General features: G+C 39.0%; 1 protein-coding gene across 1 annotated transcript in view; it reads left to right on the top strand.

The window, feature by feature from the left end:
- The window catches only part of LOC134807483 (inositol 1,4,5-triphosphate receptor associated 2-like), a 32,539-nt gene extending 32,059 nt beyond the window's left edge, over positions 1 to 480 (top strand). The window contains exon 15 of the mRNA XM_063785834.1: positions 245 to 480. Coding sequence (XP_063641904.1) covers positions 245 to 397 — 153 coding nt within the window. The 3' untranslated portion in view covers positions 398 to 480. The remainder of the gene's footprint in view (positions 1 to 244) is intronic.
- The last annotated feature ends 14,880 nt before the right edge of the window (positions 481 to 15,360 follow it).

The following is a 15,360-nucleotide window of genomic DNA, read 5'->3' as shown; positions in this document are numbered from 1 at the left end:
CTGGAAAATGATTCTCTCTGTATATATTCAACATGTATAGAGCACCTGACGATATAGCATATACACATGGCAACATCCTGGAATAAAAGAAAGTCACTGGGGGCATTAGATGCAAAGGAACATATTCTGGTATTTTCCTGAGTTACCTATATAGTAGAACTTTGGTCTCAGTGGATTCTGATTATATAATAGCATATGTCTTCCATCTAAATTCCTAGTCGAAGATGTGGAACTCTTTTTTCAGCACGAAGAAATTTCTAAAATTGCAACCCTCATTGAAAACTCTCGATGGTGGGTAACTAATCCAGAAATTACTGTGAAAGAAAAGTGGGAGGAGCAGCTTACTGTAAGTGTTTTATATTTTGTGATTTTCCTGGTTTTTCTTCTACTTTGTTAAGCCAGGTAATAGTATATACAGTACCATTTCTAAGACTTTATTGTAGTCTTCTGCTATCTTAGTCTGATCATGAGTATAGACTATGTGTCCAGGGGTGTGTACGAGTGTGAGGGTGAGGAAAGTATGTGAGAGAGAGTGAGTGTGCAGATATGTGAGATGTGATAGAGAGAAAATAGTAAATAAGATGATTTAATGAAAAAATGCATTTATCTCCTTGTAAGAATTGGCTAGTCTAAATTAAGATTTTTCCTTAGCCTATTAAAATTGCCTAACTTTGAAAGAATGATTATTGTGTAAAAGAATCGTTTTCCTGAGACTTTGACGGTTTTACTATCTCAGGAACTTGCAGAACATTGGAAAAACAGGAACTTCTTAGGTAGCTATTCCCAGCTTTATTAGAAAGGAAGCATATGAGAAGGTATCTCTTTCATCTGTCCCTCACCTATTTACCTCTACTTCTTGACTGCCAGCCACTTTCTAGCATCCATCAGCCCCTTAAGTTAAGCTAAAGAAAAAAAGTAAACTCTGGAATATGATTTCAACTCCTTTGCCAATCTAATTTGTTTTTGTTTTTGTTTTTTAAGATGGAATCTCACTGTTGCCCAGGCTGGAGGGCAGTGGCATGATCTTGGCTCACTGCAAACTCCTCCTCCTGGGTTCAAGTGATTCTCCTGCCTCAGACTCCCAAGTAGCTGGGATTACATGCATGCACCACCACGCCCGGCTAATTTTTGTATTTTTAGTAGAGACAGGGTTTCACCATTTTGGCCAGGCTGATCTCAAACTCCTGACTTCAGGTGATCCACCCACCTCAGCCCCCCAAAGTGCTGGGATTACAGTCAATCTAATTTTTTTAAGATTACATGTGAATATGATAATCTATAAATGCTGATATTATTGCATTATCTTGTCCCATCCTGTTCTAAAGCAATTGTGATGACTACTGAAGTTGTCAGGGGAAACTTAAGAAAAAGAAAGCAAAGCTCAGTTTTAGGGACACAATAGACACTTTATACATACTTGTTACATTGACATAACCAATAGGATAGTCAATCTCTGGGCAATTGGGAATTGGTATTAATTAACATACAATTGAGAATTGGTACTCATTGACATACAAGTTTGGCATCCAGTATGCCATTGAGATGGAATGTCCACAGCTTTTTAGATTGCCTCTGTTATTTGTCCGTGTTTAACATTGGAGTACTGGGGTTTGTTTTGTGACTTTTCTTGTAGGAATTCAACAATATCATGGAAGAGAAGCTAGATCTTTGCATATTAATGCTGAACATCTTGGGAAACCACAAAGAGTCTCTTGATAAAGAATTTGCCAAATTAATAGAGATTTTGAAGAGATTCAGGCAGGAATATTTTTATTTCAGAAAAGAATTTCTTGCCAGGTGATGATCATTTATATATAAGAAATCCATGCTTTATATACATGGCATGTTTATGATCATGCCACTGCATTCAGTTTACTTTCTGCAAGTTGTATACATTGATTTCAGATGATACTTTTTTCAGAGAAGATATTCTGTTTGATAATTCTGAATTGTAAAATAGTATGAAATTGACTTACATGTTCAAAATTGCAAATGACGAACTATAAAATCTGTGGAAACCAGCCAAGCGCGGTGGCTCACGCCTGTAATCCCAGCACTTTGGGAGGCTAAGGTGGGCGAATCACCTGAGGTCAGGAGTTTGAGACCAACCTGGCCAACATGGTGAAACCCTGTCTCTACTAAAAATACAAAAATTAGCTGGATGTGGTGGTACATGCCTGTAATCCCAGCTACTTGGGAGGCTGAGGCAGGAGAATTGCTTGAACCCGGGAGGCAGAGATTCAGTGAGCTGAGATTGCACTACTGCACTCCAGCCTGGGTGACAGAGTGAGACTCCATTTCAAAAAAAAAAAATCTGTGGAAACCAGTATACTGAGTTATTTTTTCCCTAGAGAAGGAATTTGGAATTACAAAATATAATCTTTTACCAGAAGAAGCCTTAGAGATCCTCTAGTAACCTCATAATTTTTCAGAGGACTAAGGCATGAAGAGATAAAGTGAATTGACTAAGACCTGAGAGTTACTAATGGAAGCTCTAGAACTCGAAGCCAGGTCTGTTGGCTCCTCCCCATTGGGTTTTATGTTTGACCTCAGTGTATCATATTGGGCACTGGGCAACTAAATGTCAGTTAAATGGAGTCATAGGGAATAGATGGTAACAAATGTAAAATAACTTACCCTCTTATCCTTTCTCTACCCTCAATTCTTATGATAATGGGGAAATTCTTGAAATTTTTACACCCTGGAAACCATAAGCACAGTGATTATATCTTTTGTTAACTACCATTTATATAGCTGCTAGGACCATACTTAGCACTTACTTAAGAAATGCTTTTTGAGCAAATGAGCAAATGAACACGGGTATATATTTCACTTAAACAAAATTTTAAAATGTAATTAGAGACTGAGGTAAGCTTGAAGCAAATAGCCAGAAGAAACTATTTTATTCCCCCCAAATATAAGGAAACTAGATACCAGAGAGAGAATACCAGAGGAACTCTCAAGAAAATGATCTTCTGCTTTCCCTAAGAAGCAGAGAACCCACACTTCCCCATAGTGGTAAAAGATGGGGGCTAAGTGGACACGCAGCTTCCTTACACAGATACCGTCTCCACAAAAGGCAGCGTCAACATTCTTCTTTTTTTTTTTTGAGACGAAGTCTCGCTCTGTCACCCAGGCTGGAGTGCAGTGGTGTGATCTCTGCTCACTGCAAGCTCCGCCTCCCGGGTTCAGGCCATTCTCCTGCCTCAGCCTCCCGAGTAGCTGGGACTACAGGCGCCCGCCACCACGCCCAGCTAATTTTTTGTATTTTTAGTAGAGACGGGGTTTCACCATGTTAACCAGGATGGTCTCGATCTCCTGACCTCGTGATCCGCCCGCCTCGGCCTCCCAAAGTGCTGGGATTACAGGCGTGAGCCACCACGCCCGGCAACATTCTTCTATTTAGCAACAAAGAACTATTTGGAGAGAGGTCTGCACTAATGTCATCTCGAAATGAGTGAATCTTCTGTATTGTCCTACTTAGACATACAAGCAGCCCGGTTAAATAACAGTAGGTGTCATTTGTCTAGAGGCTACTGTGTCAGATGTAGTGCTAAGAATCTGACATATATTTATCTCCAGAGAGGTTCCATAATTTGCCCAAGGTCACCCAGCTGGGATTAAGTGACAGCTGGGATTCAGACCTAGTTCTGTCTGACTTCAGAACCTGCGTCCTTTCAATGGTTGATCTCCCACCATCGACTTGTTAAATCTGATACAAGATTCTTTAAAAATATTCTGGGAACCTGGCATTGGGCAAAATACTCCTTATCAGCATAAGATGGTTATAACCTCTGGCTTTTGGACCCAATTTAAAACTGACAAAGCCACATAAAGGCTACACACAAAATAATTTGACTGTGGATTTTAGCTATGAATAAGTAAATAGCGGGGTGCCCCAGCTCATGCCTGTAATCCCAGCACTTTGGGAAGCCAAGACAGGAGGATCGTTTGAGCCTGGGAGTTCAGACCAGCCTGGGCAACATAGCGAGACCCTGTCTCTAAAAAAAATTTTACATGAGCTGGGCGTGGTGATGCATGCCTGTAGTCTCAGCTACTTGGGAGGTTGAGGTGGAAGGATTGAGCCCAGGAGTTTGAGGCTACAGTGAGCTATAATTGTGCCAGTGCGCTCTAGCAGCTTGTGAGACAGAGCAAGACACTGCCTCTTAAAAAAAAAAAAAGAGAGAGAGAGAAAAGAAAAGAAAAAGAAAATGAATGGAGTATTTTGTGAGAATGAGAGAGAATTCTGTTTAGATGAGGTAGGAAATGTTTATTAAAGGTAAATTTTTAGGGGCTATTTACTGAGGAAGAGAAGGTTCCCATTCTGCTGTGGGACAAATAGGCTCTAATGCTGAAGAATGGAAATAATTGAGTGGGCCAAAGAGAGGCATGGACAGGAAAGTTCTCTCAGAAGCCTTGGCAAGGAAACAAGTCTTGATTCGTACGACATCCGTCAGGATGTCTGCTCTTTGCCTGGCTTCCACCCCTTCCCCAACCCCAGGTGCTAAGCAATTATAGGAAATAAGACAGAAATCTCTGCCTCTATGAAACTAACATCTAGTAAAGGATGCAAATAACAAACAAATAAACATATAATGTCAGGGAGTGTTATAAAGAAAATTAAATCAGGATAAGAAGACAGAGAATGACTGGGAGCATTTTAGAGAGAATAGGCAGGAAAGTCCTGCCTGAGGAGTGATGAATTGAGTAGAGAGCTGAGTGGGGCAAGGGAGTGAGCTATGTGATGATCCGGGTGTGTTCCAGGCAGAGCAAGGAGCCGGTGCAAGGAGCCTGAGGTTGTAGTGAGCTTGTTGTTTTTGAGCAGCAGCAAGAAGCCGCCATGGCTGGGGCAGGGTCGGGGGTGGGCAGTGGTAGGATGTGGGGCCAGAAGGATAGACAGGGGCCAGGCCACACACAGCCTTTGCAGTCCATGTTTAGGAGTTGGGATTTCATTGAGTATGGTGAGAAGCCATCAGAGGGTTAGGAGCAGAGAAAAAATGTGATCTGTGTTTTGTTTTTGTTTGTTTTTATTTTTTTCTTCTTTCTTTGTGATTTGTGTTTTGAAAGATCTGCTGGATGAAGAATTATTTATAGAGGGCAAAAGTGAAAGCAGTGAGATGAGTAAGAAGAGTTTTCTTTTGTTTTCTTTTTTTTCAAGACAGAGTCTCACTTCATCACCCAGGCTGGAGAGCAGTGGCACGATTTCAGCTCACTGGAACCTCTACCTCCCGGGTTCAACCTCCACCTCCCGAGTTCAAGCGATTCTCTTGCCTCAGACTCCCAAGTAGCTGTATGCCGCTATGCTCAGCTAAGTTTTGTATTTTTTTTTTTTTTTCAGTAGAGATGGGGTTTTGCTGTGTTGGCCAGGCTGGTCTCAAACTCCTGGTCTCAAGTGATCTGCCCACCTAGGCCTCCCAAAGTGCTGGGATTACAGGTATGAGCCACAGCACCAAGCCAGAGAAGAGGTTTTCAATAACAGATAACCATTTAGACATTCTGATATCAACTTACTGGTTTGTGACCCATTAAAAAAAAAAGACATAAAATAATAGAGTGCATTACATATATTAAGAATAAGCAGTGCTGAATTGAATTTTTGTTTCAGCTGTGTGTGTGTGTGTGTGTGTGTATGTGTATGTGTGTTTGTTTGTATACTGAGTTGAAATATAAAATATTTCATGATTAAAAAGTTATAGACTTAGGAACTATTGCTGCAGTCCAGGTGAGGGATGTAGTGTGGGTCAGGGTAATAGTCATGGAAGTGATAAGAAATTATTAAATTTGAAGTGTATTTTTGAGGGTGGATCTGATCAAACATGCTGGCAAGTTATATGTGTGGAGAAAGAGAGGAGTCATCCTTGACTTAGAGGCTTTTGATCTGAAAACCAGGTAAATGGTGTGCTATTTAGACAGCAAAGTCTGAGAAAGATGCAGACTGGAATAGAAATCAAGATTTATCATTCGAACATGTTGGCAGGGAGAATTGTTGGATTTAAACACAAACACAAGCTAATATATACCTCTTTACATGATGATAAAATTTCTGTGGGAGAAAAATCTTCAAAGGTTTATCATCTGTTGAATATCTTTAACAGATGGTACCATCTAATTTTTTTTTTTATGAGACAGAGTCTCGCTCTGTCACCAGGGTGGAGTGCAGTGGTGCTATCTTGGCTCACTGCAGCCTCTGCCTCCCGGGTTCAAGTGATTCTCCTGCTTCAGCCTCCTGAGTAGCTGGGACTACAGGCACGTGCCACCACGCCCAGCTAATTTTTTGTACTTGTAGTGGAGATGGGGTTTCACCATGTTGGCCAGGATGGTCTCGATCTCTTGACCTCGTGATCCACCTGCCTCGGCCTCCCAAAGTGCTGGGATTATAGGCATGAACCACCGCGCCTGGCCCCCATCTAGTATTTTTAAAAAGCTATTTCTAAGACTTATGATTCATAAAGTTCATAAAACACGTTGTTATATTAGTGAAAATACATATAAGTAATTGAAAGTATGAGTATTAATAAATAAGGATTTATGATGGTCCTTAAAGTCCTTTTGCTTTCTCTTGGAAGATAATGGACACTCTTGAGAATATAGACTATTCCTGTAAGAGAGAAAAGTAGATAAAAGTGATGTCTTTAAAATTAAAAAAAAAAAGAAGAAGAGGAATGATTCCTGCAAGATGGTGGAATAGGAAGCTCTGGACCCTCCTTCTCTCCAGGAGCACATGAATTCAACAACAATACATGAACAAATTCCTATTGTGAAGAACCCAGAAACTAGTTGAGAGGCTCCTGAATCCTGAGTGAGAGTGAATCCAGCTTCATCAAGGCTGGTAGGAAAATCTGAGGAATCCTCACCATAATCCTTATCCCTAGCTTAGCGCCACGTCAATGGAAAGAAACCTCCAGCTCTCAGCTTCTCCCTAGCATGGTGGGGTGGGGAGGAGAATCAAACCACATGTCCAACATTTCAGCTTTCCTAGGGGCTGCCTAAGATACTGGCTTCTGTTTCACTTGTCTTATAGTGCTAATGGGACCTGGCATACTCTAGATGCCTGGATACCACTGAAAACGAAGAAGGTAGTTTGAACTAGCATGCATGCGCTTGCTGGAGCCCCTACTCCCAGCTCAGTGAAAAGCCCTAGGTCTCAGCTTCTTTCCAGGGATGAAAGGATGGAAGAGCTGGATTATGTATCCAATGTTTCAATTTTTCTGGATGCTGCCCAAAGAATTGGCTTCTGTCTTACCTGTCTCGGAGTACTATGAGACCCATCATGCTCTAGATGCCTGGGGGCTGCTAGAAACAAAAATGGTGGTTTGGATTAGTGTGAGTGTTTGGGACCACCTTTGGCCTCCAGAATCTCTTCCTGGATTGATGAAGGGATTTCTCCGGTATGAGACCAGTATGTGAAGACTGGGAGAGTTGGCTATTTTTTCTAATGCATAGTTAAAAAGAGTCAAGGACAATAAAGAAGTAGGAAAATATGTTGCAAACAAAGGAACAAAATAAAGCTCCAGAAACGGACCCTAATGAAACAGGTAAAGAACTTACCTGACAGAGAATCCCATAAAAATGCTCATGGTCAGAAGAAAATGCCTGTGCAAAGTAAGAATTTTAACAAAAAGAAAATACAAACACAGAACACTGTAACACTGTAATGGTTGCGGTTAAATCACTTTTAATTCTTATATAAAAGTTAAAAGTATTATAAGTAAAAATAACTATAAAAATGTTTATGATACATAACTAAAAATATGTAAATTATGATATCAATAATAAAGTGTTTGAAGGAGAGATTAATAGAATAGAGTTTTTATATGTGATGGAATTTAGGTTGTTAGCTTAAAATAGACTATTATAAGATGTTTTATGTACACTCCATGGTAATGCCAAAGAACATACCTATAGAGCAGACACACACACAAAGAAAGGAATCAAAGAATATTAACACAGAGAAGTCAACAAAACTCAAAGGAAGGCAAGCAGAGAGGAAAAGAGGGAAAAAATAACTACAAGACAGACAGAAAAATAATAAAATGGCAATAGTAAGTCCTTCCCTATCAATAATTACTTCAAATATAAATGGATTAAACTTACCAATCAAAAGACATAGAGGGCTGAACATATTAAATTTTAAAAAGCCCAGATTCAACTATATGCTGTCTCAAGAGACTCACTTTAGATTTAAGTACATACATAAACTGAAGGTGAAGAGATGAAAAAAGATATTCCAAGCAAATGGCAGCCAAAAGAGAGTATGGGTAACTATATCAGACAAAATAGACTTTAAGTCAAAAACTGTCATAAGAGACAAAGAAGGACATTATATAATAAAAGGATCAACTCACCAAGAAAATACGATATCTACACACCCAACATTAGAGAACCTAAATATATAAAGCAAACACTGACAGAACTGAAGGGGGAAATAGAAGACATAGACAGCAATAAAATAATAAGAGACTGTAGTATTTCATGTTCAATAATGGATAGAACATTTAGACAGAAAATCAATAAGGAAACAGCAGGCTTGAATGGCACTAGAGAGTAAATGGACCTAACACAGAACATTCTGCCCAACTGCAGTAGAATATACATCTTTCTTAAATGCACATAGAACATTCTTCAGGATAGACCACACATTAGGTCACAAAACAAATAGTAACAAATTTAAGATTATTGAAATCATACTAATTATCTTTTTCCTACCATAATGGAATAAAACTAGAAATGTATAGCAGAAGGAAAACGGAAATATTCACAAATATGTGAGAATTAAACAACACACTCCTGAACAACAAATAGGTCAATGAAGAAATAAAGAAAATTAGACTTGAGACAAATGAAAACAAAAGCACATACCAAAATCTTTGGGATGTAGAAAAAGCAGTACTCCTAAGAGGGCATTTTATAGTGATAAACACTTATACTAAAAAAGAAAATAAATTTCAGATAAACCTAACTTTTTACACTTCAGTGAACTAGAAAAAGAACAACTTAAGCCCAAAGTTCCTTCCCAAAAGAAAGGAAATAATAAAAATTAGAGCAAAAAGTTGTTTAAAATAGAAAAGCAATTAAAAAGCAGCAAAACTAAGAGATGGATTTTTGAAAAGATAAACAAGACAGACAAACCTTTAGCTAGACTAAGAAGAAGACTCAAAATCAGAAATGAAGGAGATATTACAACTAGAACTGCAGAAATACAAAGGATTATAAAAGACTAGTATAAACAATTTTATGCCAACAAATTAGATAACCTAGAAGAAATGGAAAAATTCCCAGAAACATACACCCCATCATATTTCTTTATGAATCATGAAGAAATTGAAAATCTGAAAAGATCTACAACCAGTAAGGAGATTGTCTCAGTAATTAAACACCTCCCAAAAAAGAAAAGCCCAGTATGAGATGGCTTCACTGGTGAATTCTACCAAACATTTAAAGAAGATTAATGCTAATCCTTCTGAAATTCTTTACCAAATAAAAGATTAAAAAAAAAAAAAAGGAAAGGAAAAGGAAGGTACACTTACAAATTCATTGCATGAGGCCAGCATTATCCTGATACCAAAGCTAGGCCAGTACCCCTGATGATGCAAAATCCTCAAGAAAATATAAGCCAGTCAAATACAAAAGCACATTGAAAGGCTTATACACCATGACCAAGTGGGATTTATTTCTGGGATGCAAGGATGGTTCAATATATGCAAATTGATTATCTTGATATACCACATTAACAGAATGGAGCATAAATATTTTGTGATCATCTCTATAGGTGCAGAAAAAACATTTGATAAAATTTAACAGTATTTTGTGTAAAAACTCTTAAGAAACTAGGAATAGAAGAAAATTATCTCAACATAATAAAAGTAATGTATGAAAAACTCGGTGAACATCACTCAATGGTAAAACACAAAGTTTTTCCTCTAAGATCAGCAACAAAGCAAGGATGCTCACTCTCACCACTTCTGTTCAGTGTAGTACTAGCCAGAGCATTTAGGCCAGAAAAAAAAATAAAAGGCATATAAATATAAAAGGAAGAAGTAAAATGATCTCTGCAGATAACATGATCTTATTTATAGAAAACTCTAATGATTTCACAAAAAAACCTGTTAGAATAAAATTTAGTAAAGTTGCATGACACAAAATCAACATACCATAATAAATTTCGTTTATATATGAGCAACATTGAACCATCTGAAAAAGAAATTAATAATCTCATTTACAATAGCATCAAAAAGAATACTTTGAAATAAATTTAAAGAGGTAAAAAAATATAATAAAAACTACAAAATATTGATGAGAGAAATTAAAGAAGACACAAATAAATGAAAAGGCATCCTATGTTCATAGATTGGAAGAGATCATGTTGTTTAAATGTCCATACTACCCAAAGCAATCTATAGATTCAATGCAATCCCTAACAAAAATTCCAATCGCATTTTTTTACAGGAATAGAAAAAAAATCCTAAAACTTTTATGGAACCATGAGGGACCCTGAATAGCTGAAAACAATCTTGAGAAGAAAGAACAAAGATGGAGACATTACCGTTCCTGATTTCAAAATATATTACAAAGCTACAGTAATTAAACCAGTATGGTATTAGCATAAAGACAGATATATAGACCAATGAAACAGAAGAGAGAGCCTAGAAATAAACCAATGCATAGATGGTCAATTGATCTTCAACATAGACACTAAGAATATGTAATAGGGAAAGGATAATCTCTTCAACAAATGGTGCAGGGATAACTGGAGATCCACAGACAAAAGAATGAAATTGGACTCTTATACCATAAACAAAAATCAATTAAAAATGGATTAAAGATGTAAATTTAAGACCTAAAACTGAAAACACCTAGAAGAAAACATGGGGGAAAGCTTCATAACATTGGTCTTGGCAAGATTTCTTGGATATGACACCAAAAGCACAGGCAACAAAAGCAAAATAGGCATGTTGGACTGCATCAGTCTGAAAAGCTTCTGCACAGCAAAGAATACAATGCAATGAAAAGACAACCTATGGAATGGGAGAAAATATTTGTAAACTAAAAAACTGATAAGGGGTTAATTTTTTGTTGTTGTTTTTTGTTTTTGTTTTTTCCTTTAACTTTTAAGTTCCAGGGTACATGTGCAGGATGTGCAGGTTTATTACATAGGTAAATGTGTGCCATAGTGGTTTGCTGCACAGATCAACCCATCACCTGGGTATTAAGCCCAGCATCCATTTGCTATTCTTCCTGATGCTCTCCCTCCTCACCTGCTTGACAGGCTTCCAGTATGTGGTGTTCCCCGCAATGTGTCCATGTGTTCTCATCATTCAGCTCCCACTCATAAGTGAGAACATGTGACGTTTGGTTTTCTGTTCCTGTGTTAGTTTGCTAACAGCTTCGAGCTCCATCCATGTCCCTGCAAAGGACGTGACCTTGTTCCTTTTTATGACTGCGTAGTATTCCATGGTGTACATGTATCACATTTCCGTTATCCAGTCTATCACTGATGGGCATTTTGGTTGACTCCATGTCTTTGCTATTATGAATAGTGCTGCAATGAACATACGCATGCATGTATCTTTATAATAGAATGATTTATATTCCTTGGGTATATACTCAGTAATGGGATTGCTGGGTCAAATGGTATTTCTACCTCTATTTAGATCTTTGAGGAATTACCACACTGTCTTCCACAATGGATGAACTAATTTATACCCCACCAACAGTATAAAAGCATACCTTTTTCTCTGCAACCTCACCAGCATCTGTTGTTTCTGGGATTTTTAATAATTGCCATTCTGGCTGGCATGAGGTGGTATCTTATTGTGATTTTGCATTTCTCTAATGATCAGTGATGTTGAGCTTTTTTTCATGTTTGTTGGCCATGTGAATGCCTTATTTTGAGAAGTGTCTGTTCCTGTCCTTTGCCCACTTTTTATTTTTTTATTTTTTTGAGACAGTCTCTCTCTGTTGCTCAGGCTGGAGTGCAATGGCAGGGTCTCGATCTCGGCTCACTGCAACCTCCACCTCCCGGGTTCAAGCGATTCCTCTGCCTCAGCCTCCCGAGTAGCTGGGACTACAGGCACACACCACCACACCCAGCTAATTTTTGTATTTTTAGTAGAGATGGGCTTTCACCACGTTGGCCAGGCTGGTCTCAAACTCCTGACCTCAAGCAATCCACCCGCCTCAGCCTCCCAAAGTGCTGGGATTACAGGTGTGAGCCACTGAGCCTGGCTTGACCACTTTTTAATATTTTTTTTCTTGTAAATTTGTTAAAGTTCCTTGCAGACTCTGGATATTAAACCTTTGTCCAATGGATAGATTGCAAAAATGTTCTCCCATTCTCTAGGTTGTCTGTTGACTCTGATGATAGTTTATTTTGCTATGCAGAAACTCTTTAGTTTAATTAGATCCTACTTGTCAATTTTTGCTTTTGTTGCAATTGCTTCTGGTGCTTTTGTTGTGAAATCTTTGCCTGTGCCTATGTCCTCAATTTTACTGCCTGGATTTTCTTCCAGGGTTTTTATAGTTTTGGGTTTTACACTTAGTCTTTAATCTATACTGAGTTAATTTTTGTATAAGGATTGAGGAAGGGGACCAGTTTCAATTTTCTGCATGTAGCTAGCCAGTTCTCCCAGCACCATTTATTCCCATTGCTTGTTTTTGTCAGGTTTGTCAAAGATCAGATGGTTGCTGGTGTACAGTCCTATTTCTGAGTTCTCTATTCTGTTCCATTGGTCTATGTATCTGTTTTTGTACCAGTACCATGCTATTTGGCTACTGTAGCCTTGTAGTATAGTTTAAAGTCCGGTAGCGTGATGCCTCCAGCTTTGTTCTCTTTTCTTAGGATTGTCTTGGCTATTTGGGTTCTTTTTTGATTCCATATGAATTTTTAAATAGTTTATTCTAATTCTGTGAAGAATGCCAATGGCAGTTTAATGGGAATAGCATTGAATCTATAAATTACTTTGGGCAGTATGGCTATTTTCATGATATTGATTCTTCCTATCCATGAGCATGGAATGTTTTTCCGTTTGTTTGTGTCCTCTCTGATTTCCTTAAGCAGTGGTTTGTAGTTCTCCTTGAAGAGGTCCTTCACTTATGGGGTTAATATTTAGAAAATATAAGAAACCCCTACAACTCCAGAACAACAATAAAAAAACACAAATAACTAGATTTAAAAATAGACAAAAGACTTGAATAGGCATTTCTCAAAAGAAGACGATAAATGGCCAAACAGGTGTACAAACATACTCAACATAACTAATCATTAGGAAAATGCAAGTTAAGACTATAATTAGATATTGTATCATACCTGTTAGGATGGCTATTATTTTAAAAGACGGCCGGACGCGGTGGCTCACGCCTGTAATCCCAGCACTTTGGGAGGCTGAGGCGGATCACGAGGTCAGGAGATCGAGACCATCCTGGCTAACAAGGTGAAACCCTGTCTCTACTAAAAATACAAAAAAATTAGCCAGGCATAGTGGCAGGCGCCTGTAGTCCTAGCTACCCGGGAGGCTGAGGCAGGAGAATGGTGGGAACCCGGGAGGCGGAGCTTGCAGTGAGCCAAGATTGTGCCACTGCGCTCCAGCCTGGGCAACACAGCGAGACTGTGTCTCAAAAAAAAAAAAAAAAAAAAAAAAAAAAAAGCTACTCGGGAGGCCGAGGCAGGAGAATGGCGTTAGCCTGGGAGGTGGAGCTTGCAGTGAGCCGAGATTGCGCCACTGCACTCCATCCAGCCTGGGTGACAGAGTGAGACTCCGTCTCAAAAAAACAAAAACAAAAAACAAATAAAAAAAAGTGTTGGTGAGGATGTAGAGATATTGGAGTCCTAGTGCACAGTTGGGGGAATGGAAAGTGGTGCAGGCACTATAGAAAATGTTATGGAGGGCCGGGTGTGGTGGCTCATGCCTGTAATCCCAGCACTTTCGGAGGCCGAGACAGGCGGATCTCGAGGTCAGGAAATCGAGACCATCCTGGCCAACATGGTGAAACCCCGTCTCTACTAAAATACAAAAAATTAGCCGGGCATGGTGGCACGTGCCTGTAGTCCCAGCTACCCGGGAGGCTGAGGCAGGGGAATCGCTTCAACCCGGGAGCCGAAGGTTGCAGTGAGCCGAGATCGCGCCAGTGCACTCCAGCCTGGAGACAGAGCGAGACTCCGTCTCAAAAAAAAAACAGTTACAGAGTTTTCTCAAAATATTAAAAATTAAACTACCATCTGATCTAGGAACCCCACTTCTGGGTATTTATCCAAAATAATTAAAATCAGCACCTGGAAGAGCTATTTGCATTCCCATATTCACTGCGGCATTATTCTCAATAGCCAAGATTTGGAAACAACCTGAATGTCCACGGATGATTGGATAAAGAAAATTTGGTATATAAATACAAGGGAATATTATCCAACCTTTAAAAAGAAGGAAATTCTGCCACATATGACAACATAGATAAACCTGGAGGACACTATCCCAAGTAAAATAAGTGAGTCACAGAACAACAAATACTGCACGATCCCACTTCTCTGAGGTATCTAAAACAGTTAAACTAATAGAAAGAGAGAGAATAGTGGTTGCCAGGAGCTAGGGGAGGGGAAATGAGGAGCTGCTACTCAATAGGTATAAAGTTTCAGTTATGCAAGATGAAGATGTTCTAGAGATCTGCTGTACAACATTATGCCTGTAGTTAATAATACTGTATTGTACACTTAAAAATTTGTTAAGTGGGTAAATCTCCTGTTAAATGTTCCTGCCACAGTTAAAGAAAAAGAGAGAAAAAGAGAGAGAGAGAGACAACTATAAGCTATTGAAGGACGCTCAGTGGAAAGTGTGGTGATGTAGGCAGTTTTTATTTTTGCTTAGGATTTTGTTTGCTTGTTTACCAGTATGATAAGCATTCTGTGAGACCATTCTTGCCTCTCATGTGGTCCTTCGTGTAACCAGGGCTGGATTTGTGCCAGTGTGCAGTGGCATTCTGACTAAATGTTAACGTTTGAGAGGCATGCACAAGGCCTACGGCTGACAATGTCTTCCTTGTTGTTTTGCAACTCCCAACATTTATCACCACTTTGAGTTAAGGTCCATATTCAAGTCAGATTGTTTCCAGATAATCATTGATGTACTGGCATGTAACACACATTAAATAATCTCATCTGCTAACAGAGAGTAAGTGCATTTTTACATGTTTTAGAGATTAGAATTGGATCCAAATGAGGTGTAACGTAATGGCACCATGAGATCTGTGATGGGGAAGGGTGATGGGGAGAAAAGCTTCAGCAAAAAGAGGACTAAAGTAGAAATATCAACCGCCAGCTTTCATCTGTGCCTGGGGGCGGTCCTTCCTGTGCTCATGGCACGTGTTTATACT

This window comes from Pan troglodytes, chromosome 10 (genome assembly GCF_028858775.2).
Source record: "Pan troglodytes isolate AG18354 chromosome 10, NHGRI_mPanTro3-v2.0_pri, whole genome shotgun sequence".
Lineage (NCBI taxonomy): Eukaryota > Metazoa > Chordata > Mammalia > Primates > Hominidae > Pan > Pan troglodytes.
The sequence above is the reverse complement of the archived record's forward strand: the minus strand, read 5'-3'. Positions and strand labels throughout refer to the sequence as shown.